Source organism: Ornithorhynchus anatinus, chromosome 6 (assembly GCF_004115215.2).
Source record: "Ornithorhynchus anatinus isolate Pmale09 chromosome 6, mOrnAna1.pri.v4, whole genome shotgun sequence".
Taxonomy (NCBI): domain Eukaryota; kingdom Metazoa; phylum Chordata; class Mammalia; order Monotremata; family Ornithorhynchidae; genus Ornithorhynchus; species Ornithorhynchus anatinus.
Genome location: NC_041733.1, coordinates 23280127 through 23305853, shown reverse-complemented (window position 1 = coordinate 23305853; position 25727 = coordinate 23280127). Strand labels below are relative to the sequence as shown.

The 25727-nt window shown below is 41.5% G+C and overlaps 1 protein-coding gene across 10 annotated transcripts in view; it reads left to right on the top strand.

The window, feature by feature from the left end:
* Positions 1-25727, top strand: part of MBNL3 (muscleblind like splicing regulator 3) — a 157683-nt gene that overhangs the window by 52294 nt on the left and 79662 nt on the right. For all 10 annotated transcript variants that reach the window (XR_003760470.2, XR_003760469.2, XR_485922.4 and 7 more), the window contains exon 2: positions 3636-4556. Coding sequence is in view for 6 of the 10 variants with exons in the window: in XM_029067323.2 (XP_028923156.1) it covers positions 4383-4556 (174 nt within the window). In the remaining 4 variants the exon portion in view is untranslated. The remainder of the gene's footprint in view (positions 1-3635; positions 4557-25727) is intronic.

The window sequence follows — 25727 nt, the reverse complement described above, 5'->3', positions numbered from 1 at the left end:
GGATGCCCTTACTCACTCCTCTCTGTCATTTTGAAGTTCCTGTTTGTTTTTCCTTTTTCCTGTGGTTCACTTCTACCAGTTATTAAATCTGGGCCTTGGGTACCTTTGCTCCTCACCTCTCAACACCCTTCCGCTCTGACTCCTGGCTCCCGGTTCCCTCTCCACAGCATACCCTTCCTAGAATCCTCACTCCCTCTCCTCTGGCAGACATCCAGTCCATTTAGCCTCATGACTTCCTTCAGACCCACCACCGCCCCTCACACCGTGCCTCCAGTTTAGCCCAGGCCGGAAACCATTGCCATCCCATAGCCCAGCCCCCAACCACAGCTAAATGGCTAAATAGAGAGTAGCTGGAGGCTAGATTGGCCTTAGGCGGGGCCAGTGATGGAGTTGGGGCAATGGCAGCTCCTCTCTCCAGACGGTTGCTCATACTGGGAGTAACCCCACTTGGGCAGTGGGAAACTCCAGTGATAGCTGCTCAGTGGGGTGCGGCGAGGCAGGGCTCTGCTGCGTATTGAGGTATGACAGCTGCTTTCTTGCCCAGGGAGAGTGACTTGCCGTGGGTGGTTCCAGGGGAGCAGAGAGGCCAGGCAACACAGGATTGGGAGGGACCACTTTCATCACCTTTTCCCATTGAACTGACCCAGTCCTTGTGGCTTCCCGGATGAACGAGTAGGGCCAGGTGAGGCTGCTCCTGGTGTCTTGGCCATTTACGGCCTTAAGTGAGCATGCTAAGCCTGCATGCCTACCATCCCACTCCTAATAAAGTTAGCATTTCCTGAACTCAGAGATTGGACATGGGATATGAAAGTCAGGGATTCAGAGGTCTATTTCAAAACCTAGGGTCACCTTATGGATTTTCCTAAAAGGGAAGCACTTGATTTCTCTGTCATGTCATTGAGTTCACTGGGTTCTGGTGACGCTCTTCCTCTGTTCCCCCAAGAGAAGCCACCTCCAGATTGGATCTCATAGATTCTTCTGAGTCTCCTGAAGTTAAGGACAATCTGATTCAGTCGGCACTAAGCTGAGACTTTCCAAAGCAAACTCAAGTAACTGTGAGAAGTGGTGTGCCTGACCTAAAAGTGCTTGGTTTGCTATTTCTGAGTTAGTCCCCTAGCATGGCATTAGGGAGTCAGTTTACTTTGGGAGCCAAATTTACCGTGTGTTGACGACAGACATTTTCCCCTTCACTACTAATTCCTTCTTTTGCTTCGTGTCCTTTCCCCTCGTTTTTCCATCTTAAGAGCATGCACTCTGTAATGTCCTCTGGGATGGAAAGCCATAGCACATGTGTAAGGAAAGATCACAATACTGTGTCTTTGTTTTGCCCCAGGCCCCCACAGAACTAAGCCCCTTGATTTTTCAAGAGGGTTTTAATCTTGATCAGCAAAATGGGCAGTAGAAAAGACAAAAAAAAATAGAACCTTTTATTTAAGGTAATGAATATCGTAAAACACTGTTCAAATAGGACGAGCTACATAAAGGCCAAGCAGTGGCGATTTTTCCATATCCTTCATCAAAGGATTTAACTCTCATAAAAGGTCGGAGAGAGCTTGTGTCATTCAGGCTCTCTGCAGTTAGTAACTAAAGCCAATTGGAGTGCTGTTACATAGCAGACAGCTCTGGCTCAGAAGAAAGTTGTTATTCCTTCTAAGACAGGAGAAGTGGAAAAACGCTGTCCATTTTACCAAGTCAGCTTACTGTGGCCTTGGGGAAATTTTCTCGGAGGCATTGCTAAGAAAGTTTCATCCCATCCCCACCCACACTTAACCTGTGTCAGCTCGCTTCAGAAGCTCCACCCAACCCCTTCCAAGTCATCTCTCTAAACAATGCCTGTCTCCATCTGCATGTGCTGGCCATGTTTGGTCAAAGGATTATCTTGTATCTATCCCAGTGCTTGGCACATAGTAAGCACTTAGCTACCATTATCATTAGTATTGTTGTTATTAGAGAGTGCTCAGAGTTTAGGAGGGGGTTTCAGGTCCAAAATTCCCCTCCCCAGGAAATTACGATTCACTTGGAAAAGTACCATCCTTTCCCATCCTAGCATAAATTCAGCATGCTTGTGAGAACCAGAGAGACCTATTCCTGTTCTGTGTGTGCTTCTCCCCATTTGCAGCTGGGGGAAAAAACTTGATCCTCCTGGGATTGTTTTTTCCCAGATCTTCACTTTGTTACTGTAAGACAATGTCGGTTGTTTTGTAATCTCTTTTCAAGTGCGTCTTAATGGGTCATTTTAGTTTTAATATAGCTATACTCGTTGTCACCATTAACCGAACAGATATCCAATGGAAGAAGTCCAGAAATGTGACTATTTTCTTTTATAGCTTTTAAACATTTCCTTTATTTAGTCCATTTTCAGTTCAGCTTAGTACAGGAGAGTAAACTTGAATTAAACCGATAGCATCTTTCATGAATAATTTATATTTACTTTTCTCTTTTATTTCTGTTTGTGACATTTAATCTAAGTCCAGAAATGGACCAAAGAAATCTCGAACAGTCAATCCCCCCAAACTTCACTTTTAAGAAAGAGGAACTCAACTGGAAATTAGTGCAAGAAGAAAGTTAAGACCCTCTTTAAAATTTCTGAAACTCTATTCATGGGTAACATAATGAACACATAAATCAAAATGTTTTAGTATTCCTCAGCCTTTAAAATGCTACTAGTTTGTTTCTTGTGACATTCAGTGTTGCATTTGCTTTTGGATTGATGTCCTAAGATATCCCAATCGAAACCTAATTCCTGTTTCTAAGTTGTGGAAATTACCAGTTAACACTGGGTTAAATAAACTCCCAGATGGATGCCCAATGGTTAATATGTGACCAAACTCTGGGTAAAACTTTTTAGCCCTTCTAGGTATGTGCTGAAACCAATACCCTTCTTTCGAGTCGTCAGAATTTTCCCTTCACAGAAGAAAGAGAAGGAAATGTTTTAAGGCTTTTATGAAAACAGAACAAAAATCATTTTTTCTTTGTCCAAAAGGCATCCTACAGTTCATGTACTCCACTCTTCTCTTGTTCGTACCATATCTGTCTCACTGCCTTCTGATGGTGGCACAGAGCCACCAACAGTTCTGTTTAAAACACACACACACACACACACACACACACACACACCACACCCCCCCCCCCCAACCCGCTGTTTATATGTACACTTTCTTAGCCATTCCTATTTTCTGGGGGTTCAAAAGCTAGTTTATGAGCCCTGAACTGGATCACATTAGCCGCCTGTCCAAAGTGAAGTCAGCTAGCTTCTGAAAATGTGAAACAACACAGAGGTATCATGAATGCACAAGAGGCCGGCGCGTCAGGCTGAGGCATTTTCTGTGCAGTGGGCACAAAAATGAATGTCTGCCAGATTAGATCAGTATGAAACAATCTCTTTTATTGGGCTGCTGCCCAGACTTCTGCTGCAACAGTAAATCTAATTGGTTGCTTCCTCTTACCATGCGCAGCTCCATGTGGGAAATGCCCTTTTCATCTACAATGGCTGACTGCACTGTGCCGCACTGTCAGTATCTAGAGGTTTCCTATTTTAAATGGGTACAGTTGCTTCTCTTAAAGCCCTAAAACTAGAGTTTGAAAAGAGGAAATTGTATTGTTTTAGCTGATTCTATTTTTTTTTTTTTCTGCAGGTTGCTGAAAAGTGCCTTTCCTGAAGCCACCGCTGCTTGGATTTCTCTCTAGGGCTGCCTCTCTTTCCCTCCACCCCCTCTTTTTTTTTTTTTTAAATTTGGCGTTGCTTGCAGTTCATACCCTGACGGCAACTCATCCATCCTTTTTTTTTCTTTTTCACTCAGTTTGCTCAGCCATTTTCCTTCCCCCGAGTATGTAGCAAATACTCTTTTTTTTTTTTTTGACAATTACAACATCTTTGCGCTCGTTGTAATGCTTACGAATCTTACTTTTTAAACGCAAGAAATAAGAAGGAAAAAGTTTTATCCCCAAGGACCGAGACCCTTCCACACACACTGAAGCGCTGCCAGCAGCATATGCTTTCTGCAAGAATAATTGAAACCATTAACTGGAGAGCACAGAATTCTTTTGAAAGTCTGCCAGTTATTTTCAAGTAACTTCGGCAGAGGCACAAAATATAACACTTAATATTTTAACTTCTACAATTGCACTTTTAGGAGCTGGCCTCTAATTTGATTTTGAGTTATTCTGATAAGATTTCTATTTTATGATTGGCTTTATGTTGAATTCTTGTTTGAACAGACACAATTTGACTTAAATGAAAACCTAAGTGCTGATGAATAGAAATTTTACCAAAGCAACAATTCACATTTAACTTGAATTCACTTTTTTACCCTTTTTAAAAATCAGCAGTGATATTGTCCTAAAAGAGGGTGTGATTGCTTGCATTTAATTTTGTTTTTAATATGGCTGTAAACGTTTCCCTGGTTCGTGATACAAAATGGCTGACTTTAGAAGTATGTAGAGAATTTCAGAGAGGTACTTGTTCTCGATCTGATGCAGAGTGCAAGTTTGCCCATCCATCAAGAAGTTGCCATGTGGAAAATGGTCGAGTTATCGCCTGCTTTGATTCTCTAAAGGTGAGGCCCATTTAGACACGCAGAACATTTCATTTCATTTCATTGCCTTGTACTTTCTGAATCATTGAATCTGGAGAAATGAGAGCTATAAACATAGTAATAATGTACGAGTACTTTGTTTTTCCCTTCGGACGGGATGTGATCTGTGTGTGGGGAGTTATTCTGGCTAAAGACTAGGTTGGTGGAACTCCTCCCATTCAAATTTGATTCATTCTTCTTGACTCAGATACTAGAAGAATCACAATGCTCTTGCAACAAATATTAAAAGAACGGTGTAGGAGAAGTATTTGTGTCCTGTATGCAAATCCATTTTGCATCTGGTGCTGGTTTTGGTTAATCACTGAAAAGTGAGGGTCGTTAGGAGAGATTGTCACTGCAGGAGGGATGGGTCAATTTCCTGACTGTAAATAAAATCAGAGAGAAGTCTCATTCTGCATAATTAAATCATTAATTTTAGAATTTCCAAATCATGATTGCGTTACGCCCAGGTCACTGAAATGGGCAGTTAGTACAATCGAATAAAGGAAGAACTTGACATTCTTTTTAACTTGCTTATTTAACAAATGTGCTGGTACCATGTGTTCTCTGCAATGTCTGCTGGCCAGTTTCAGATTTTGGAGCAAAGTTCTGTGTACTGAGTACCGGGCGGCATTTTGCAAAGGCCTGAAGCTCGAATAGTCTGCAAATGGGGGCATGGAGTAAAATTTAGTGCCAAACCTACGTGAATGATTTTAGAGAAGCTTTCAACACTTTGATCTATTTCAATGTGCAGAATAATTCTGAAACTGAGAAGATTCCAGGATCGAGGTTTTTTCTTTTTTTTTTTGTAACGGGAGAAGTGAAGTAGGAAAAAAAGATGAAACAAGTCAGAATAAAATAAGTGATTGGAGCCTATCCAACTTTCTGACATTGTTTTACTCATGCCATTTGCATGTTGACGTTACCTGATGTTTTCTCTTTCAATTTACTAAGGAATAGAGAAATGGTTTCTACATGAATCTTCAGGAAGGTTAATTTTGTTAAATTATTTACTAGCAACTTGTGTGCATTCCTTCATATTTCTGGCTTCATGATAGCAAACCATTTCAATTTCAAAATTTTTTATTTTAATTGAAAACAATTTTGAAATTTTTTGAAAGCTTCCTAGTGTGGAACAGATATTTTGAATTAAATGATTAATGTGTTTTTTTAAATTTACAGCCTGACTACCATAAATAGTTTGTGTGTGTGTTGAGAATATTTTTAGGAGTGTTTAAAGTATTTGGGAGAGGAAATTATCTTCTTAAATTGCCCATATTCAGAGTTGGATATTTTGGGCGGAGATCACGCCTACCATCTCTCCCAAGCGTGTACTCTCTCAAATACTCAATACAGTGCTCTTCATACAGTAAATGCTCACTAAATATGATTGGTTGATTAAAATAAAGTTGTCATTTCATTAGAGATAGTGGAAGTTAATGGCAGTGGCTATGGCATAATTTCGTCGTGCGGCATACAGGGTTGTTTATAGAATGCTATTTAGCTTTTGCCTCATCCAGAGATTTTGGATTGTGGAGTGAGGGGAACATTCAAGGATATGCTGAGTGGTCTCTTGGCAGTATGTCCCACCCTCATTTTCCATTTTATCCAGGAAAGAGAAATCAAGGTCTTTAAAACAGAAAAGAAATATGGAAGATGTTGGCTTATAAAGTGCATATTGAAGCTGTTGGTTTAAGACTTGGTAAATGTTTAACCTGGATAATAAGTAAATCATTAACAAATCATTTGCTTATTTAAATAAACTGGGTATACTCTCTGCATTTAATATTAAAAAGTAATCTTTATGCCCGTTAGTATTGTAAAGAGTTGGAGTTAAAAGGAGAGGAAATTTCTTTCACTTTGACTCTGCTCCTTTTGGCTTTTTTTAATGTTTTTTTTAATGGTATTTGTTAAGCGCTTACAGTGTCCCAGACACTGTACCACGTGTTGGAGAAGATACAAGCTAATGAAGCTGCTACTCATTCCATGTCCCACATGGAGCTCACAGTATTAATCCCCATTCTACAGAAGATGTAACTGTGGCACAGAGAAGATAAGTGACTTACCCAAGGTGTCACAGGAGGCAAATAACAGAACTGGGAGTAGACCCCCGGTCCTTCTGATTCCCAGGCCTGTGCTCTATCCACAAGGCCATGCTGCTTCTCATCTTATTTGATCATAAAATGAGTTATTGATCATTAATTATTTCTAAAATCATAGTATAATAATATTATTGGTATAACTCAATGCTTAAAGAATTCCCAAGAACTCTTTCACTTGTTATTGTGATCACATAATCTGAGTTTGGTTCAAGTTTGGTTCAGGTATACCAGGTAATTTGGCTACCAAAATGTTTATCCTTCCCCAGTGTCTATCCAACATGCAAAGGAAAGTGTTCAGGAGGGAATTAGAGGTAAGGCAAAGTGTTAAAGAGACTATAGCTAGGGCCAGATATGAGATTAATACCCTGTTTTATGTTTATTCACTAGCTCCTTTGGTGGAGGTCTTTTATCTTCACTCTGTCATGTTGTACATCCTTTGTATATGGGTCACTGAAAGTTTGTCTGCAGAGGCACACAGAAAGGGGTATTATGATTAATAGCTAATTAATTGTGGCTGGAAAACCCCCTTCGATAAGGCTAAATATCTTGGCTTGGAACCAAAGGTGGAAGTAAGACCCAACCATCCAGAATGAAAAGCAGCGTGGCCTAGGGGAAAGATTGCTGGCCTAGGAATCAGGGAACCTGAATTCTAATCCCACCTCTTCCACTTGTCTGCTGTGTGACCTTGTCCAAGTCCCTTAACTTCTCTGTGCCTCAGTTTCCTCATCTGCCAAGTAGGGATTCAGTGCCATTTCTCTCTCAGACTGTGAGTTCCATGTGGAACAGGGATTGTGTCTGACCTATCTTGTATCTCCCCCAGCACTTAGTACAGTTCTGGGCACATAGTAAGGACTCATCATATACCACCACAATTATTACTATTGAATGGGACACCAGTGAAACAGTAAGTGCTGATGCCCAGGCCGGGGGCCAGTGAGGTTTCCTTTGTCCTCCTCAGGCTGCTGGGTGATTGGCACTTCCCTGCCAAGATTTTACCTGACTTGCATGCACCCCTCTCCCCGCAACCCCCCCACCCCCCCAGCCCTCACCATCTGATAAGGCTTGTTCTTAACAGGCCAAGCGGGAAAAGATGCCATCTCAGCTATTTTTAAAGGTCTTGGCCCTCTCTCCCACCCCCTATTTTTGGTATGAGTTTACTTTTACTTTCATTGCAATTTGGAATAAATCTCTGGAAGAAATGGTACTGGAGAGTGAATCCTTTTGTTTTGCTAGAAATGAATTCACTCATCTCACCACACAGGTTTATTCTTCCCTACAGCATTGATTTGCAGTGATATTAATGTAGGCCGTGTCTGTTGGGTGAAACCAGAAGTTTCAGTGGTTTGGGTCTGAAGAGAGTGTCTTGTAAGTTATACCCTAAATGGGATCCTTTTTGTTCCAACGTAACTCCTCCCTAATGCTTTAATTTACCCCCAGGGAGTGACTTGAAACATGTCTTCACAGGGTCAGTAAAATGGACGATCAGAGTAGGTTGTACCAGAATTTTCAGCTGGAATGGTTGACAGTGGACGAGCCCATTGGTGGGAGCAGTCATGAGGCCTAATTGGAACTGGACCAGGGACTCAATCTGCCCTCTGCTCCAGTTGTAAATTATGACCCAGAAAAGCATCAAAGTCTGTTTCGGAGCACTTGTGAAGATGTGGCCTGTCTCAGTGGAAAGAAGCCTAGCTATTTGTGTTTGTGTGACACACACACACCCCCAGTCCTCTGCTGTTTGCCCTATGCCACCTGGCACCCTCAGATACCAACTATTCCTCAATGTTGACCTCTTAGGCCTCTTAGACAGTGCTCTATATTTATGCAAGCCCAACTTGGTGTTATGGGAATCCATTTTAAATTGTGACCAAAAACACCAGTGGCCTTTCTCCTTTTGTTACAGAAGGAATTAGGCTGAGATTTCAATGTCTGTAGACTGTGTGCACTAAATTATTCCCTTTTTTCTAAATGGTCACTTGTCTGCCTGTTGTAAATCTAGTGACTCCAGTTCTCCCAGGACCTAAGAAACACAGTCACCTCAGTCAGGATGGAGTTGGGGAGGAAAGAGGGTGCAGTTGGAAAGATTGCAATGTTGGAGACAGGAGGAAAAGGAAGAGTGAAATAGGGAGTAGGAAGAAAAATGGAGAGAGACCTGAGATAAGATGGGAAGAGTGGATAGAATGGGTGAGGGACAGTGGAGTAAGAGGAAATACCCTTTGTTTCAACCACCACTGTCTCGACACTCATTTCTTTGTGGCTACCCTGATAGAAGCATAATAATAACGATGACAATAATTGCAGTATTCATTAGGTATATCCTATGCATCAAGCACTGAATTGAGCACTGGGGTAGATACAAGATAATCAAGTTGGACATAATCCCTGTCCCACACGGGACTGACTAAGGGAAAGAGAGAACAATATTGAATCCCCATTTTGCAGATGAAGAAAGTGAGGCGGAGAGAAATTAAGCCACTTGTCCATGGTCACACTCTAGGCAAGTTGTGGGGCGGGATTAGAACCCAGGACTTGAGACTTTTAAAAAAATGGCATTTATTATCCTCTTACTATGTGCCAAGCACTGTACGAAACACTGAGGTAGATGCAAGATAATCAGATTGGGCATAGTCCCTGTCCCTCATTGGGTACACAGTCTAAAAGTAGGAGGAAAAACAAGAATGTAAACTCCCCTTTTGCATATGAGGAAACTGAGACCCAGAGAAGTTAATTGATTTGTCCAAGGTGGCACAGCCAGCAAATAGCAGAGCTGGAATTAGAACCCCAACTCTTTGACTCCTAGGTCGTGGTTTTGCATTAGGCCTGGTCACCCACAGCCACTGTTGCCAGGTTGGGAAAGGCAGTGCTGTCTTGGGTCGTGTCACATTGGGCCTACGGCTGGCACCAATGCCTTGGGCCATCCTGCCAATATGGGAACACATTTCCCTCCCCATGAGGTCCCTCCCCACAGCTCAGATGCAAGCAAATCAATTTCTTTAAATTCCTTTGGGACTCAAATGTAGGGTGTCAATCCCTGAAATTTTGGGATTATCATGCCTGTAACTGGTTGACTGGTCACAGTAATGTAAAGTTATTCATTCTCCGAAAGTAAGGCTTTTTTGGAAGGCGATATCTCTTCCAAAGCAGTAGGGACCTGTTTATTTACTGCCGTGTAGGCCCAGTGACTTTTGTTAGCAAAGTATGAAAAGGTCCTGCAAAATGCCAATTGGTAAAAATTTGATTTTTATACCACCAGACCATTCCTAGATTGTCTAATTTTGATCTAGTTTTACAAATCCCGGTTTCTCCATTTCTTCCCTGAAGAAATTGTACCTTTTTGAAGGATGTGGGGTGAAAAGTATGTGCATTTGTCATATGTCTAAGCAGTAGCAGTTAAATATTTCAGCAGGAAATAAACTAGTATTTAGGGATATGAATATTAGTGTTTTTAATGTCCAGATTAGTTCCATCTTTCTTTCCCTTTGTCTCCAAACCATTGTTTCTGGTTTATTGAGAGGCTTTTAGCATGAATAAGTCATCTTATAGGCTGTCAGTCGCCATGTCTTTCCCCTGCTAAAATACACAGACTGTGCTGCTATTCCAAGCCTGAATTTACTACCATAACAGTGAGAAGCAGCATGGCCTAGTGGATGGATTACAGACCTGGGAGTCAGGAAGACCTGGGTTCTATTTCTGGCTCCACCTCTTGTCTGTTGGGTGACCTTGGGCAAGTCACTTAATTTCTCTGTGCCTGTTACCTCATCTGGAAAATGGAGATTAAGGCTGTGAGCCCCATTTGAAACAGGGACTGTGTCCCACCTGATTAGCTTGTATCTACCCCAGGAGTGCTTGACTCACAGTAAGCGATTGACAAATACTACTATTATAATTGTTAACAGTGAGATCTGGAGATATTCATCATTGGGTTTAGTTGTATGATCATACAGAGCAGAGAATCATATTGTAACTCACTATTTTGATTGTAAATCCTGGTCCAGGGTATCAGCATAGTTCATTTTTTTCCCCAGGGAGAACTTGGAGAGAGAGTTACTTCCAATCAGCCTTCTGATTGACTGTCTGTGACGGTATTCCTGGGTGCTCAGTGCATTCTAATGGGGTTTATGGTTTTAACAATCGCCTGACCCCCAGGGGTGTTTTTTGCAATTGAGCCCTGTCACCTTGATGCTGCCCTTTTGGACCTGTGGAGCAAAGGCAGTTTGCCTGTGGTGTGGCACCTTTGTGGCTGCTCCTGGGAATTGATCCTTAGCATTTCTGATGGAAAGCCGATGCCCTGGCACTGCTGGCACCACTCACTGCTTCCTGCTTGGGGCACTGCTCTTGGGAGCAGGATGAAAGGAACGGAAACAGGCTGGGGCAAATCCAGAGCAGTGTGGGCTAGTTGGATAAAGCAAGGATCCGGGAGCCAAAGGACTTGGGTTCTAATCCTGACTCCACCACTTCCTGTTATGTCGCCTTGGGTAGAGCACTTAAATTCCCTGGGCCTCAGTTTCCTCAACTGTAAAGTTGATTCAATACTTGTTCTCTCTCCTACTTAGACTGTGAGCCTAATGTGGGACAGGGACTGTATCTAGCATGATTGAGTTCTATCTACCCCAGTGCTTAGAATAGTGTTTGATACCTAGGAAGTGCTTAAATATCATTTTTTAAAAATTTGAAATGGCTCACCATCACTAAGGTTGACATGTTGATCAGTCAATCAGTGGTATTTATTGAGATAAATACCATGTGTAAAGCCCTGAGCTAAACGCTCAGGATAGTATAATATAATGGAGTTGGTAGACACATTCCCTTCCCACAATGAACAGTCCATAGAGGAAGTCTAGAGTTGCTCATTCATTCAGTTGTATTTATTGAACACTTACTGTGTGCCGAGCACTGTGCTAAGTGCTTCAAAAGTACAGTTCAGCAACAGAGACAATCCCTGCCCACAGTCGGCTCATGGTCTAGAAGGGGGGAGGCAGACATCAAAACAAGTAAACAGGCAAGTGATTAGGGCTCCGGGGGAGGGCTTGGAGACAAGATACGAGGAGGCTGCCATGATGGCCAGTTTTTGATTCTACGTGATGCAGCTCTTGGTTACTAAGCACCAATGGGCAGCTTGTTCTGTGAGGAATTATAGCAAATCTACTGATGAATGTTACAAAGAAAAGACTGCTCTTCAGGTGAAAACATGCATTTCAGTAGCTGCTGTGGTAGAGTTGAAAGCCCTCTCCTTGGGAAGTCATGACTTCAGACAAGGAGAAGCTCTGATCTTAGTTTATGGAAGGGAAGTTAAGGCCTGGTTGTTGGCAGCCAGAAGGCTGCTATATGTAATCAACATTTGTACATTAAACAGCTGAAATTGGGGCAAAATGGATAGGTTGTTTTTTATGAAAAAGAGCTCAGAGGAAATGGAACTTTGAAGTCAGCCGTACCCTAGTCACTAAGAGCATGAGTGTGTACTCTACCTATGACTTGGCAGTGGCTATAGTAGGTATTTTATAATGGCCATGCCCCAGGGAAGCACAGCGGATGCCTTGGAGATCAATAAAGCCTCTGTGTCAAGTACAGCTTCAGATACTTTCATGAAATGATCTTTGGCAAGCAGAGTAGTGACTGAATTCTGGAATATATGTTTGAATGAGTATTTGACTGTGATTTAGCAAAAAGGATGGGGGGGAAATAATGTTGAGCATTACGGTAAGGGTACTTGCTGGAGAAAAGAAGAGCTGTAGGTCATTTACTGGCAGGGAAAGGCTCGACCGTTTCTGTTATATGCTCCCAAGCTCATAGTACAGTGCTGGGCATACAGTAAGCACTCAATAAATATGATTGATTGATTGACTTGATTAAGGTGTCCAAAATGGTGAATTTTGGTAGGGCAAACGTGGCTATGGAGTCTGAGGCAGACATGATTAAACCACAGGAAAGGTGCTCATGGTGCTGAAAATGCATGTTCACTTAGTGGTGTTTTTCTTCTTGAAATGGGAAAGAGAAACACTCATTCAATAAATTAGTCAGTCACCAAATGTATTGGGCAGCCACAGGGTATACAGTTTTTATTAATAATGGCTCAGCTAAAGTGAATCTTGGAGAGATCTAACCTTTCTGATCCTTGACTTGTCATCCATTCCCATCTCAGGCGTATTTTTCTTTCCCAAGTTTCAGAGATGCCCAAAATCAAATAACAGTATCATTCCATTAAAAATCGATTAGTACAAATGATTTAAATGAAATGTATATACTCTAGTATATGTTTAATAGTGGTATGCACAAATTTGTACTGGTTCCCACTTGAAAAATAGCTGTTCCTTCTGGTCACATCTTTGTCAGGATCTATTATCACCAGCCTGAGCCTAGTGAGTGAAATATAAGAGAATAATCTTGGATTCCTTGTGCTGTCTGTTGGCATAGCCCCTGTTTCTGTGAGCTTCAGTCTCTTTTCCCTCTGGCCCTGCTGCTATGGGTAGCTGGGTTCTGCTTCTGCTGGATGACTCCCTTCTTAATGTTTAATCAGGGCTTATTGGGAAGGTTAGCCATAGCAATGAGAGCTGCATTTTCTGCTTTTATGGATTAATTCTTAGATTTTCCCTTTTGGATTCCAGTCTTTAAGTAAATCTCGCTTCAAGTAAATATTTTCTGAGTAAATTATTATTGCTTGATCATATTCTGTCAGTGGATTCCATCTCAGGGTTAGTCACTGGCTGCTTTGTAACTTTCCAAAGGGCCTATGCAGGGTTCAAGTTGGAATCCAGGCAAAATTTTTTAGCATCTCTGTTCCCTCCGAATAGTCTGATGGGAGGAGGTCTGTATCTTCGGATTCCCGAGTGTTTTAGCAAGATGGCTCGAATCTCAATTTTGCAAATTGGCACCAGAGTCCTCAGGTTGGTTCTAAATATCATTTCAGATATTTGTGGAAATGAATGGGCCAGCCAGAGTTGAAGATGATCTTTTTGTTCAAAACAAACCTAAAAGAATGCCTAGGGAGTAAATAGAGAATTGAACTGGGGGTTGCTTTGAGAAGAGGAGAGGGTCTGGGCAGCTGTGCTCCTTTCCATTCACGTGGGGGCACAAGTGGCCCAAAGCCCAGAGCAGTTGCCTCACTTGCTTGGTCTCCACCCTACTACAGGAATAGGAACTGTACATGGAAGTGACAGATCGAACCTGCAATCTTTATGGGATTAATCATCGGATGGTATTTGAGAGGTTTGTGTGTGGTACTAAGCCCTTTGGAGAATACAGTAGAGTTAGTATACGTGACCTTTGCACACAAATATCCTATAATCTAGTGGGAGACCAAATGGAAATGACTAGAACTCCCTGGGTCAGTTTTTGACACCACAAACTATGTACATTGCTCAAAGGAAACTGGCAACTTCATGCAGAGTGATGATTATACTGCTTTTCCGGGTGTCCAGAAAAAGGACTGGTTAAAAACAGAACACCCAAAACTGTTGTCATCTTCAGTAGTACTGGAACAGGAGGTGGCTCAGAGGGTTGAGCAGTAAATATCTCTCCTCCCCTCTTTTCTCAATGCATTCCCCTTCCCCTGAACCTCCGGCAGAAAAGGAAAACCCTTCATGAGGATCTGGGTGCAGGCAGGCATATCCATGGCTACAGTGTGGCAGACTGAGGATAATCCAACAGGTTTAACAAATACAGAATTTTCCCATGGAAAGTTTTTGCCTTTCAGTCAAGGATGGCCTTGACCAGAACAATAAGGAGACTGAGGAATGTTTATTTGCCAGAGTTTTGAACTGCTGCTTATCTTGTTGGTGTCACACTGTGGTGCTTTTCTTTGTTGAATTAATAATAATAATGACATAGGTTAAGCGCTTACGATGTGCCAGGCACTGTACTAAGCGCTGGTGTGGATACAAGCAAATGGGGCTGGACACAGCCCCTGTCCCACATGGGACTCACAGTCTCAATTCCCATTTTACAGATAAGGTAACTGAGGCCCAGAGAAATGAAGTGACTTGCCCAAGGTCACACAGCAGACAAGTGACAGAGCTGGGATTAGAACACTTGACCTTCTGACTACCAGGCCTGTGCTCTCTTCATTATGCCATGCTGCTTCTCTAATTACCTTGGTTATTTCTTGTCCAGGTGCATGTCTTCTTTTTCCTCTCTCCCCCTTTTAGATTATGAGCCCCCTGTGAGCCAGGGATCATGTCTGATTTGGAGTCCTTATACATTTCCCCTGGGCTTTTAGTACAGTGCTTTGCACCAAGCACTTAAATGTTCAAAATAATGGCAACAATAGTATAGCTACATTGGTGCCCTCCAGGAGGCCCTGTCCAGTCCAACCCCAGCTCTTTTCTCTGGCAATCTTCAGCCCTTGCCTGTGGGAGGGCAGAGTACCTCCAATCGGGGCCTGCAGCTCACTAGAATGATTCTCTTATTAAGCTCTTTAAATGAACCCCAGCTAAGAGCAGACTCCCTCTTAAAGGGCCAACATGGCTTTTTCCCAAGCAAGGCTTTCAAAATATGAGTATTCATTCAGTTGTATTTATTGAGTGCTTACTGTGTGCAGAGCACTGTACTAAGTTCTTAGGAGAGTACAATATAATCATAAATAGACATATTCCTTGCCTACGGTGAGTTTACAGTCTAAAGTGTCTGCATTAGTACTATTTGATGCTGTAATCCTAGTTCTGCATCCTATAAATGATTAGGTAAACTTGGCATAAAGAAAAACTCCCTTCCACAGGAGTATTAATAAAAATATATTTTAAATTTTGTATCAGGCTCTGCTGTTGTAAGAAAAGGTAAGACTAAAGGCCGTTGCCTGGGAGGTTTTGACTACCCTTTGAAATCTTTAGGGTTATCTTCCAAAACTCAGTTCAGCAACTACTATACAATTCTAGTATATGATGCTGGACATGAAAAATTTCATTATCTTTCCAGCATTCCTACATAAAGATATTGATCAGAATATGAACCGGAGAACAGTAAGCTTCTCTCAGCAATTCTTTGAGAAGCATTTACAGGTTAATTACATGCCTGAATCCTGTAGGACTTTCCCATTTATAAGATAAAGAAACCCTAGTTAAGAACTAGAAAAAAAACCTCTAGACCAAAGAAAATTAGGCCTTTTTAGTCAAGTAAAAGATGACTGCCTCCATAACACTACTAACAGTGTGTATTTAGGGACAGATGAAAACAATTTGGAATGTTTAAAATCACAGAGAAAAAAAATCCTTGCTACATTTTTGAACTTTAAAGTCAAACAGTTTCTCCTGTTGCAACATTTCTGCCCCTTGAAAGTTAACTTAGCATTTTCGGTCCAAAGTAAACAAGAATCAGAGTCCCTTGCTTTGTAGCCTGGTAGCAAAGCAAGATTTTGTTCAGTTTAATCCTGAGTCACAGCTCACCTTTTATCAGTGGGATTGTGGTTGACATCCTGCTCTGAATTTGGACCAGGTCTTAATTGTGTACAAAGTGAGGACTCCACAGTTTCAAACTCATTGGCTAGGACTAAAAGATGTAGGCTGAAGAGCAGCACGTGGAAAACCAACAGTAAGAAGCTGCCTTCGTTGCACACACCACCTTAAAATAGTGGCTTTGGGAACACGGCCAGCTCATGGCTTCTCTCCCCATTTCCAGGGTGTGTAAACAGTACGACACACACTGTTTCCAGACCATTCTCAGCAGCCTAAAAAAGCACACGCCCATGCCTATGACTAAAAAGGAAGATTCTAGTCAAGGATATAAACCCAAAGTTCAAACTGCTATGTGGTTCCACCGCTCCTCACAGGGGAACAATTTCTCTAGGAACAGGACCAGACAAGGTACTGAAGTGTCTCACAACACATTCCAAGCAGGAGATGTAAGTTCTTGGTACTACTCCCACAGATGCCACTGCAGGCCAAACGGACGGGAAGCAAAACAAGACATCTTTTTCAGTTTGTCACTTCTCTCGTCGTTTAAAAGATAGTCACATTATTCAAGTCTAACTGGAAGAGTACTGTATATGAAAGCATAAATTCTGCATTCCTATACAAAAGGATTTAGCTAGAATCCAAAATTCAGAGAGTAAATATTCTTTTTCCCCCAACAATTGCCGAGGGAGAAAGGGAGTCACTATATGTATCTTCATAATTCCCCCAAGATGTGCCACACTGGCAAGAGATTGTTTTTTTCTCTCAAAGACCTTGTGAAATGTTTTATTAATATAAATGATATTAATATATTAATGTCACTAGCCGGGATTGTTTGGATTTCTGTCTTTGTGAAAAATGGTGAAAATTTTATTGTCGGTAATTGCCAGAGATGACCACAAAAGTATTCACATAGATGGAAAGTATTATTTGAGTATGGGTACACATAGAAATTGGTGGACGCCACCAGAGAGCCTTCCTTGTATCTCAGCTTTTCCTCTTTGCCAAGAGCTGTATATTCATTTTTTTGGTTGGTCTTCCCAAATTCACATACAAATGAGTTTGCTATGGTTCTTCCCATTTTATAGATGAAGAACTTGGCTCGAGCTAAAGACGTGTTTCAAGGCGTGAAGCAGCCTGGCGGCAGAGAGAGGATTAAACCCACGCCTCTAATGTGCCACACCTCTGCTCAACTCACTGGGCCATTCTGCCTTATAATCTTGCTGAACATTAACTTCTTATGGGCAACTTCTGTTGAAAGGCTTGGAATGCACCTCTAAGGCTTTAAAGGGAGGAGGGCAACATGAACCTTAAACTCTCCCCTGGCTAAACAGAGATGCTTGTGGACTAGTTATGAAAAGGACATTGAGGGGGTTTAGACCTCCCTTGGGATTTCTGGCTGAATGACTACTTTCCTTTCTTTTTTATTAAAAAAAAAAATCATTCGAAAAAGACAGTTTGTAAACCTTGGACACGGCATTTCACCTGGCTCAAAATTAACTTGTACTTGAAACATGAATTTCAGTCCCAGGTCCATGTTTCTGAAAGATCACTAACAAGTGAACAGAAGTAGATTTGATTCTGAAGAGCAGCCAACACTCCTGCCCTCAATGAAGTAGGCTGGTCCTCCCAGCCCTGGGCCAAAGAAGTGTGCCAATGGGCTACCCTGCAGGATGGCCCCCACGGGAAGCTGTGTGGCCTAGTGGAAAGATGATGGGCCTGGGACTCAGAGGACTGACAGGGATCAGTTAGTACTACAAATTTTGTGAGGCATTGAGGACTGTTACTCTCTTGGTCTTTTTCCTCTAGAAATTGAAATATTCAAACTCAAGCCATTCACAGAATTTAAAGAGTATGGCGTTTGACTGTTTCACTCAGTATCTAAGCCTGCCTGGGAAATTGGATTTTTTGTGAGGATTTTCCCAGGGGAAATATCCATTTATGTTCTAGAATGTGCACAGGGCAAATTTAACCCTTAAAACCAAACCAGTGTTAGCCAAGTGAGCATTGTGCTGGCAGCAGGAACATCTGTGATATATGAGGCACAGAGAAGTGAAGTGACATGCCCAAGGTCACCCAGCAGACAAATGGCAGATCCAGGATTAGAACCCAGGTCCTTCTGACTTCTAGGCTCATGCTCTATCTAATTGGTTACACTGCTTCTTGCAGCTTCTTTTGGATTGATGCTCTACCGTATTCATTTAAAGAAAAAAAATTCGTTGTTAGTATTTTGTTTTTAAAAACTAATTTTACTGTTACATTTGAATTATATTTAATTTTAATATTTGAGAATAAATTTTCAGCAGATGGTCTGCTTGCAAGTTAAGGTATTATTAGAAGCATGATTAATGCTAATAAGGTCATCCTGAGTGAAGCGGAAGATCATAGTCTGCAGAAAAGGACCTTGTTTCAAAGGTGACTTGGTGTGCTGTATGTGAAAAGCAGGTATACCTCTACTAAAAATAAATTAGGCCTCAAACGCAGAGGTTTTAACTAGAGAAAAATAACAACTCAGTGCACTGCCCCAATTATATTTAGCCCTTTCCTCTGAAATACTTTTCAGATATGAACATTGAGGTCCCTATTTAGCAGGTGGAAAATACTTAATTATGGCTTGCCTAGGTTTGCAAGCAACTCAGTAGCAATTCCAACTATGGATCCAGGTTTGCTGTCTCCGGCTTTGTGCCCTAACTATTGTGTTTCATGACATTTCTTATCATAATTGAAGCCCTGGTGATTTAGTATTTGTTATGCCTCTTGTTTATCATAACTTTTTAAATGGAGAGCTGAGTTGTAAAATTCAGTTGTATCTTTTGAAAAAATTAACTTTAACAGTTTTTAGAATTTTCTCATTACTTTATAAATCTAAATTTCAAATCATCTGACTACTTCCTTTTCCCAGTTCTCCTTCCCTACTCATTTTTTGCTAAAGTACTTTAGAACCAAACCCTACTTCAGAGTGAGAGAAACGGAGAGAGAGACAGCATACTCACATGAGCATAGCTGAGCACATCATCTGTGTTCTGGGAAAAGGATCCCAGGAGCCTGCTTTATCAACACTGCTGTCCAGGTATACTATCTTCCCTCTTTAGAAAAAGAAGTGATGCAAACTTAAAAACGTGCTTGTTTTGGTCTTTGCACTGAGTATGTGCAAAGATTAACCCTTAAAACCAAACCAGTGTTAGTCAAGGGAGTACTGTGCCGGCAGCAGGAACATCTGTGATATCCGAGGCACAGAGAAGTGAAGTGACATACCCAAGGTCACCCAGCAGACAAATGGCAGATCCAGCCTTAGAACCCAGGATTCTTTTGGATTGATGCTTTTCCTTATTCATTTAAAGAAAAAAAAATTCACCAGTTGAAACTGGGGAATAAATTTCAAGTTAAGTCCCTTGGGACATTTGGCAGGGTTCTTTATCATTAGAGAAGTGGACTCAGAATTTGCAACACTGATGACTTCCATGGGCGTTTTCATTGTTTTCTTCCCTTGGGACAATTTCCCTATAAATTCTTAGTGTTTTCCCGACCCTGCAGGTTTATCCATTTCTTCCAGCTTCTTTCCCAATCCCCAAATTGTAACCCTGCCTTCCAAAGCTTTGGTCAGCTGTGGTTCTGTGGAAACAAAAGAACAGAAGGAGAAAGAGAAAGGAAAAGATGTAGGGAAAATGAAAACTGCCCAAACAGATCAAGACGGCACTGCAGAAAATTAAAAGGAGGACAAGGAAACCATTGCCCCATACTGCCACACATCAGTGAAGGTTTATTCATCAGGGAGGTGGGCAGACAGGGGCAGGTCCTGAAGTGGAACCAGTGATATGAGGCTCCAAAAATATTTGTTTTTCCAGGATGTCTTTTACAGCCATTTGGTTGACTCTGGAGATGTGCTATTCCCCTTGTAGATTCTTATCAAAACCTGAAATTTCCACTGCAGTATGTATCTTAAAAGACTTTATGCAAACTAGTGGGGGGAGGAAGGGGACAGAAGAGGGGGGTGTATGTGTGACAGAGGCAGAAAATAAAAATTAGGAGTTCCATGCCAATAAAAGGCTTGCATTCCAAAGTGCTGATTCAACACAGTGAAAATGAGGTGCCAGCAGTAGCACATTTTTGAAAAATTCAAACCACGGAATGGGGATGGAAGGAGAAGGAATAGGATGGTTTGAAATGTTAGAAAGTTTCAAAAAGTATCCCATTAAAGGGAAAAGCATGTTTAGAGGAAGGAGAAAGCAAGACTGAGACGTTTTTCAAGTAATATAACTTTTCTGTCAGATTTTTCAGCTTTTCAGATGACAGTGAGGGAAGCTCTGATATAGATTGTAAACTCCTTGAGGGCAGGGATCCAGTCTACTATATTGTACGGTCCAAGTGCTTAATACAGTGTTCTGCCTATGGTAAGTGCTCATTAAATGCCACTGATTGAGAACTTCTGGGACATTCCAAGAGACTGTCATTGAATTTCTTGTTTGTGACTGTGTAGTAATCCTTTCTGTCCACATTAAGGCCTACTAAGGTGTAACAGCATTCCAGGGGTTAGAAACTGGGGACTTAGCTTTAATATATACAACATATAGACTTTAAAAGCCACTCACAAGTAAACAGGGTATACCTGCTTCATGTCTCTGAAGAGCAAAGAAAAAATAAATATCTAAAATCTCTTAGGTAGGTATTTGCTGTTCTGCGAAGAAAAGAAAGTGTGGGGTGCATTATAGTTTTCTTTTGTTATTGTGGATATCATATTCTCATGCTGAGCCACATCATGGTTCACCTCCTGAGGTTTGCTTATCCTGTGCTCTGTGCCTCAGGCTAGATGAGGAAAATGAAGCAATGAGTAGTAATAATAATAATAATAATAATGTTGGTATTTGTTAAGCGCTTACTATGTGCCGAGCACTGTTCTAAGCGCTGGGGTAGACATTGGGGAATCAGGTTGTCCCACGTGGGGCTCACAGTCTTAATCCCCATTTTACAGATGAGGGAACTGAGGCACAGAGAAGTTAAGTGACTTGCCCACAGTCACACAGCCGACAAGTGGCAGAGCTGGGATTCGAACTCATGAGCCCTGACTCCAAAGCCCGTGCTCTTTCCACTGAGCCACGCTGCTAGGACACAAACAGCATGGCCTAGTGGATAGACCATGGGCCTGAGAGTCAGAAGGATACAAGGTTTTAATCCCGGATCCACCATTTACCTGCTGTGTGACCCTGGACAAGTCACTTCATTTCTCTGTGCCTAAGTTCCCTCATCTGTAAAATGGGATGGAGACTGTGAGCCCCACTTGGAAGAAAGGCCGTGTCCAACCCAATTTGCCTGTTATCAATCCCAGAACGTAGTACAGTGCCTGGCACTCAGTAAGCACTTAAGTCTCATAATTATTATTATTGCTATGACCAGAGGCAGGAGGAGAGGCAGAGCTTCCCAGTCATTCCTCCCGACCTCCCCAGGTTTAGCAGATCCGTGGCTCTCCTCTAGGGGATTGGGAGTCAGGAAACTTGGGTTCTAATCTCTACTCTTCCTCTTAGCTGCTGTGGGCGGCATCTGTGCCTCAGTTTTCTCATCTGTAGATTGGGGATTCAATGCCTGTTCTCCTCCCCCCCCCGGAACCCAGACTGTGAACCAGGGTGAGATGGGGACTGTGTCCAATCTGGTTGTCTTCCGTCCTTTCCGGTGCATAGCAGAATGCTTGGCATACAGTAAATGCTTTCCAAATATCACAGTTGTTAATTATTAGTATTATCCATACTGTACTGTAGGGATTACTTACTTGCAAATCCTGAATTAAGGAACAACCTCTAGTACTCACCCATGGTACATGGACACAATCTTTCTTTCTAACATCCCACTGCATTGCACCCAGACTCATTTTGTCATAAGAACATTCCTTAATTCTCTAGTGGTACTTAAGCAAAAACACGTAGTGAAAACATGCCTTCTGACTGAATTGAGTATAATAATAATACTGATGGTATTTGTTAAGCACTTACTTTGTACCAGGCACTGTACTAAGCGCTGGGTGGATACAATCAAATCAAGTTAGACATAGTCCCTGTCCCATGTGGGGCATTTTCCAGATGAGGTAACTGAGGCATGGAGAGATTAAGTGACTTGCCCAAGGTCACACAGGAGACAGATGGCGGAGCCGGGATTAGATCCCATGACCTGACTCCCAGGCCTGTGCTCTGTGCACTACGCCATGCTGCTTCTCAGGTATTAGCAGGAATATTTTAAGTAGGCAGGGAGTACCATTGGGGGGGACCTTTTTTTTAAAAAAAAAAATTTGCTCAGCACCTTGTACATGACCAGAACTATTCTAAGCCCTGGAGTAGATACAGGTTAACCTGTCCCATGTGGAATTCATAGTCAAAATAAGGGGGAGAACAGGTGTTGGATCCCTGTTTTACAGATGAAGAAACCAAGGCACAGAGAACTGACGTGACTTGCCCAAGGTCACATAGGCAAGGGGCAGAGCAAGAATTAGAACCTAGTGCTTTTTCCACTGGGTCATGTTCAAAAGGAGGCTGACAGATAGATATACACTAACATGGCAGTTCAATAGGACATCAGTAGCAAATTTTTCCCAAGATTAAAGTTGTTTGGAGTTAGTTCTCATTGCTGCAAATAATGTGTGTGCCCCATCCCTTACCCCTCTTTTCCAAACAAGCCCTTTCTTTGGCTATTGTTCCCTTGTTTATTTCAGGAGCAGTCCTTCAGCTCTGGTGAGAGAAGAAATGTTTACTTTCACAGCAGAAGAATTTTATACAAAAGCAGAGACTGTCTCACAGCCTGTTGTAGCTCTTGCCCTTTACAAAGAGTAGTAAAGTCACCAGTTAATAAGCTGGTTAAGCAGAAAGGCATGGGCCCCGTTTCTACATTCTTCTGCTAAGGGTGTTGAAATATTTAAAATGAATGTTGGAAAAATAGACTTATTTTTAAGAACAATTTCTAAGTTAGAAATGTGTGGTACAAGGAAATTCGTTTTTTCCCATTTCAGTAGTTGAGATCAGTAATAGTCAGTAGTACTCTGTCAGTAAATTTGGGTTTTCATGGTTTTTTTTAACCATTGTACTCTTCTCTAAAGAGGCTTATTTTTACATTGAACCCCATTCCCCACCCTGAGTAGTGGGGTGGGAGAAGAGAGAGGAAGAGGCTGTCAAACGTCTGCCATTAGATGCTTTTGAAAGTTCGGGTTGGTTTATGAGGGAGGAAGGGAGATGCTAAGTGCTCCTCCTACAAAACTCTCTGCAGGATGTATAGGCATTACAGTAGGGTGAATTCTGACATTACAGCAGAGCAGCCAGGCACCTGGGCAATTTGGTTTCCAAAACAGCTGCTGCTCCTCTTCCCTTCCGAAGACACTAACTTATCTGATGGAAGAGGGAGGAGGAGGAGCTTGTGGAGGAATAGGAACTTGGTGATGTTCTGCTTGAAGCAGCGCTAAGCCAACTTTCAGTGGAGAATAGGGAGGACTTGCCTTCATTAACCTATCGGAGCTCAGGCAGGAGAAGGGGACATACTGTGTTTTGAGTTCATAGAATTGGCTTTTGTTATTTCTTCAAGTAGTTTGTAATTTGTGCTAAATAAAATGCAAAATACAAATACAATCTGGAGGAAATGACAGATCACCATTTTAGAATTAGATAATAGCTTATATTTAGTTATATTTTTGTATCTGCAGTATAGTATTTTCCCTGTACATTTTCATATATTACTTGTCTTCTTGAGGTCTTTCTACCATTAAAGTAAAAAAAAAATTAAAAACCTCAATTTTTAGGTGTAATTCTGAAAGATAAGTTTCTGAAAGAAAGAATTTCTCTACAAGATAAATCAGACTCATAAAAAGCCACATGTCTACACCCCATTGTGATTCCAAGTGCTTAGTACAGTGCTCTGTACACTGTAATCACTCAATAAATGCAACTGAATGAATGAATTAGAAAACAAGGCTGATTTTATTAATTTTCCTTGAGAGGTAATGGACAAGTAAACTTGATGGCCTAGATGGGCTAGTATATCTTTGAAAATATATTCACAAATCTGAGGTAGAGAACTTTTTAGCCCCCTTCTACATCCCTGCAGCAGTTACACTAATTATAGATTTTGCCTGGCATAGACTTGGCCTGAATGATGATGATGGTGAAGATGATGGTGATAATAATAATTGTATTTATTAAGCACTTAGCTACATGCCAAAGCTCTAGGCTAAGTGCCCACACAGGGCTCACAACCCAAAAGGTAAGGACAAGCAAGTCTCATCCGCATTTTAAAGATGAGGAATCTGAAGGCCAAGTTATGTGACTTGTCCAAGCTCTCACAGCAAGACGTTGGCAGAGCTGGAACTAGAACCAATATCTCCCGATTGTCAATCCTGTGTACTTTCCACAAGGCCATTCTGTTTCCTTGATTATGCCAAGGACCTATAAAATGTATAATTAAGTCTGATTTGAAAGAAGAATCCTTAGGATTTAATATTGCCTTTTTGTCGCTTCCTTGGGGTGTGGTGACTTAATTTTTTTATTATTATTCTCTAAAAATGTCTAGGATGCAGAGTAGGTCTATCAATCATTTGTACTTACTGAGTGCAAAGCACTGTACTGAGTACTTGGGAAAGTATAATACAACAGAATTAGCAGTCACTTTCCCTGCCTGTAACGAGTTTATAGTCTAGAAGGTCACAGTGATCTATACTTTATTTTATCCTCTGATAAAACATTTTATGTTATATCCTTAAACAATCTATGATCCGATTCACAGGTTATTTACATTCACAAATTATATATCAATACTATTATTAGGAATACAGTGACATGACTGTTTAATCCTGTCCAGCTACCTGTATGGTAATCCAGTATTTTTTGAAGTCTCTGATTAGAAACTATATTTACCTCATGTCCCGTAGAGATAAAATATAGGAAATGTCATCTCACGTGATTGTGCAAACAAACCATGCAGGTGCAAGTTTAGGGGCCAAATTGAAACACTTTTCAGTGTGTCACATTTTTCTCCTGGTGGTGGTATATTTCCTACAGATATTCGGGGCAAGTTTTATAGAATGTTCTTCAACTTCTTCTTCACCCTTCAACTATAGCACGCTTGCTGTCTGAATGCTTTGGCTTGTCTCCTGTGCTTTAGAACTGAAATCGTTCAAATATTTACACTGCCTGAACCTTTCATTTTTTCACTAAAATAATTTTGCAGTGATCTAATCTGCTCAGTTTGAACAATTCCAGAATGAAAACGTTTCACAGACTATAAAGACAAACATGCCTTGAAAGTAAGCTGTTGGAGAGTCCGTCTTTTGTGGGCTGCTGTGTTGTTGTTTTTTCACTTGACCCGCTCTCTAATGAGTGAAATAATCTGAAGGAGTTTTCAATCCTGTTTTGTCAATGGAGGTTTTTTTTTTTGGTTGTTCGTTGTTTCTTTTAAACTTCACAGAGGCTCTGCCCTAACAAAGTGGAACCTAGAGCCTGCAGTGGCCTGATTAAGCCAGCCTGTCCCCCTTTTCTCCCCCCTTCATGAATGGGGCTACTGTATTAAAAAAAGATTCTCTTTTGTGTTTTGTTAATAGGAATGCACTAAATGGCTTCTGATAGCTACAAAATGCACAAGGCCAGCCCTTTCTCTGAGTTTCTCTCCCTTCTCATTCTTTGCCTCCAGGGCTCAGCCTGCCAGCTTTCAGC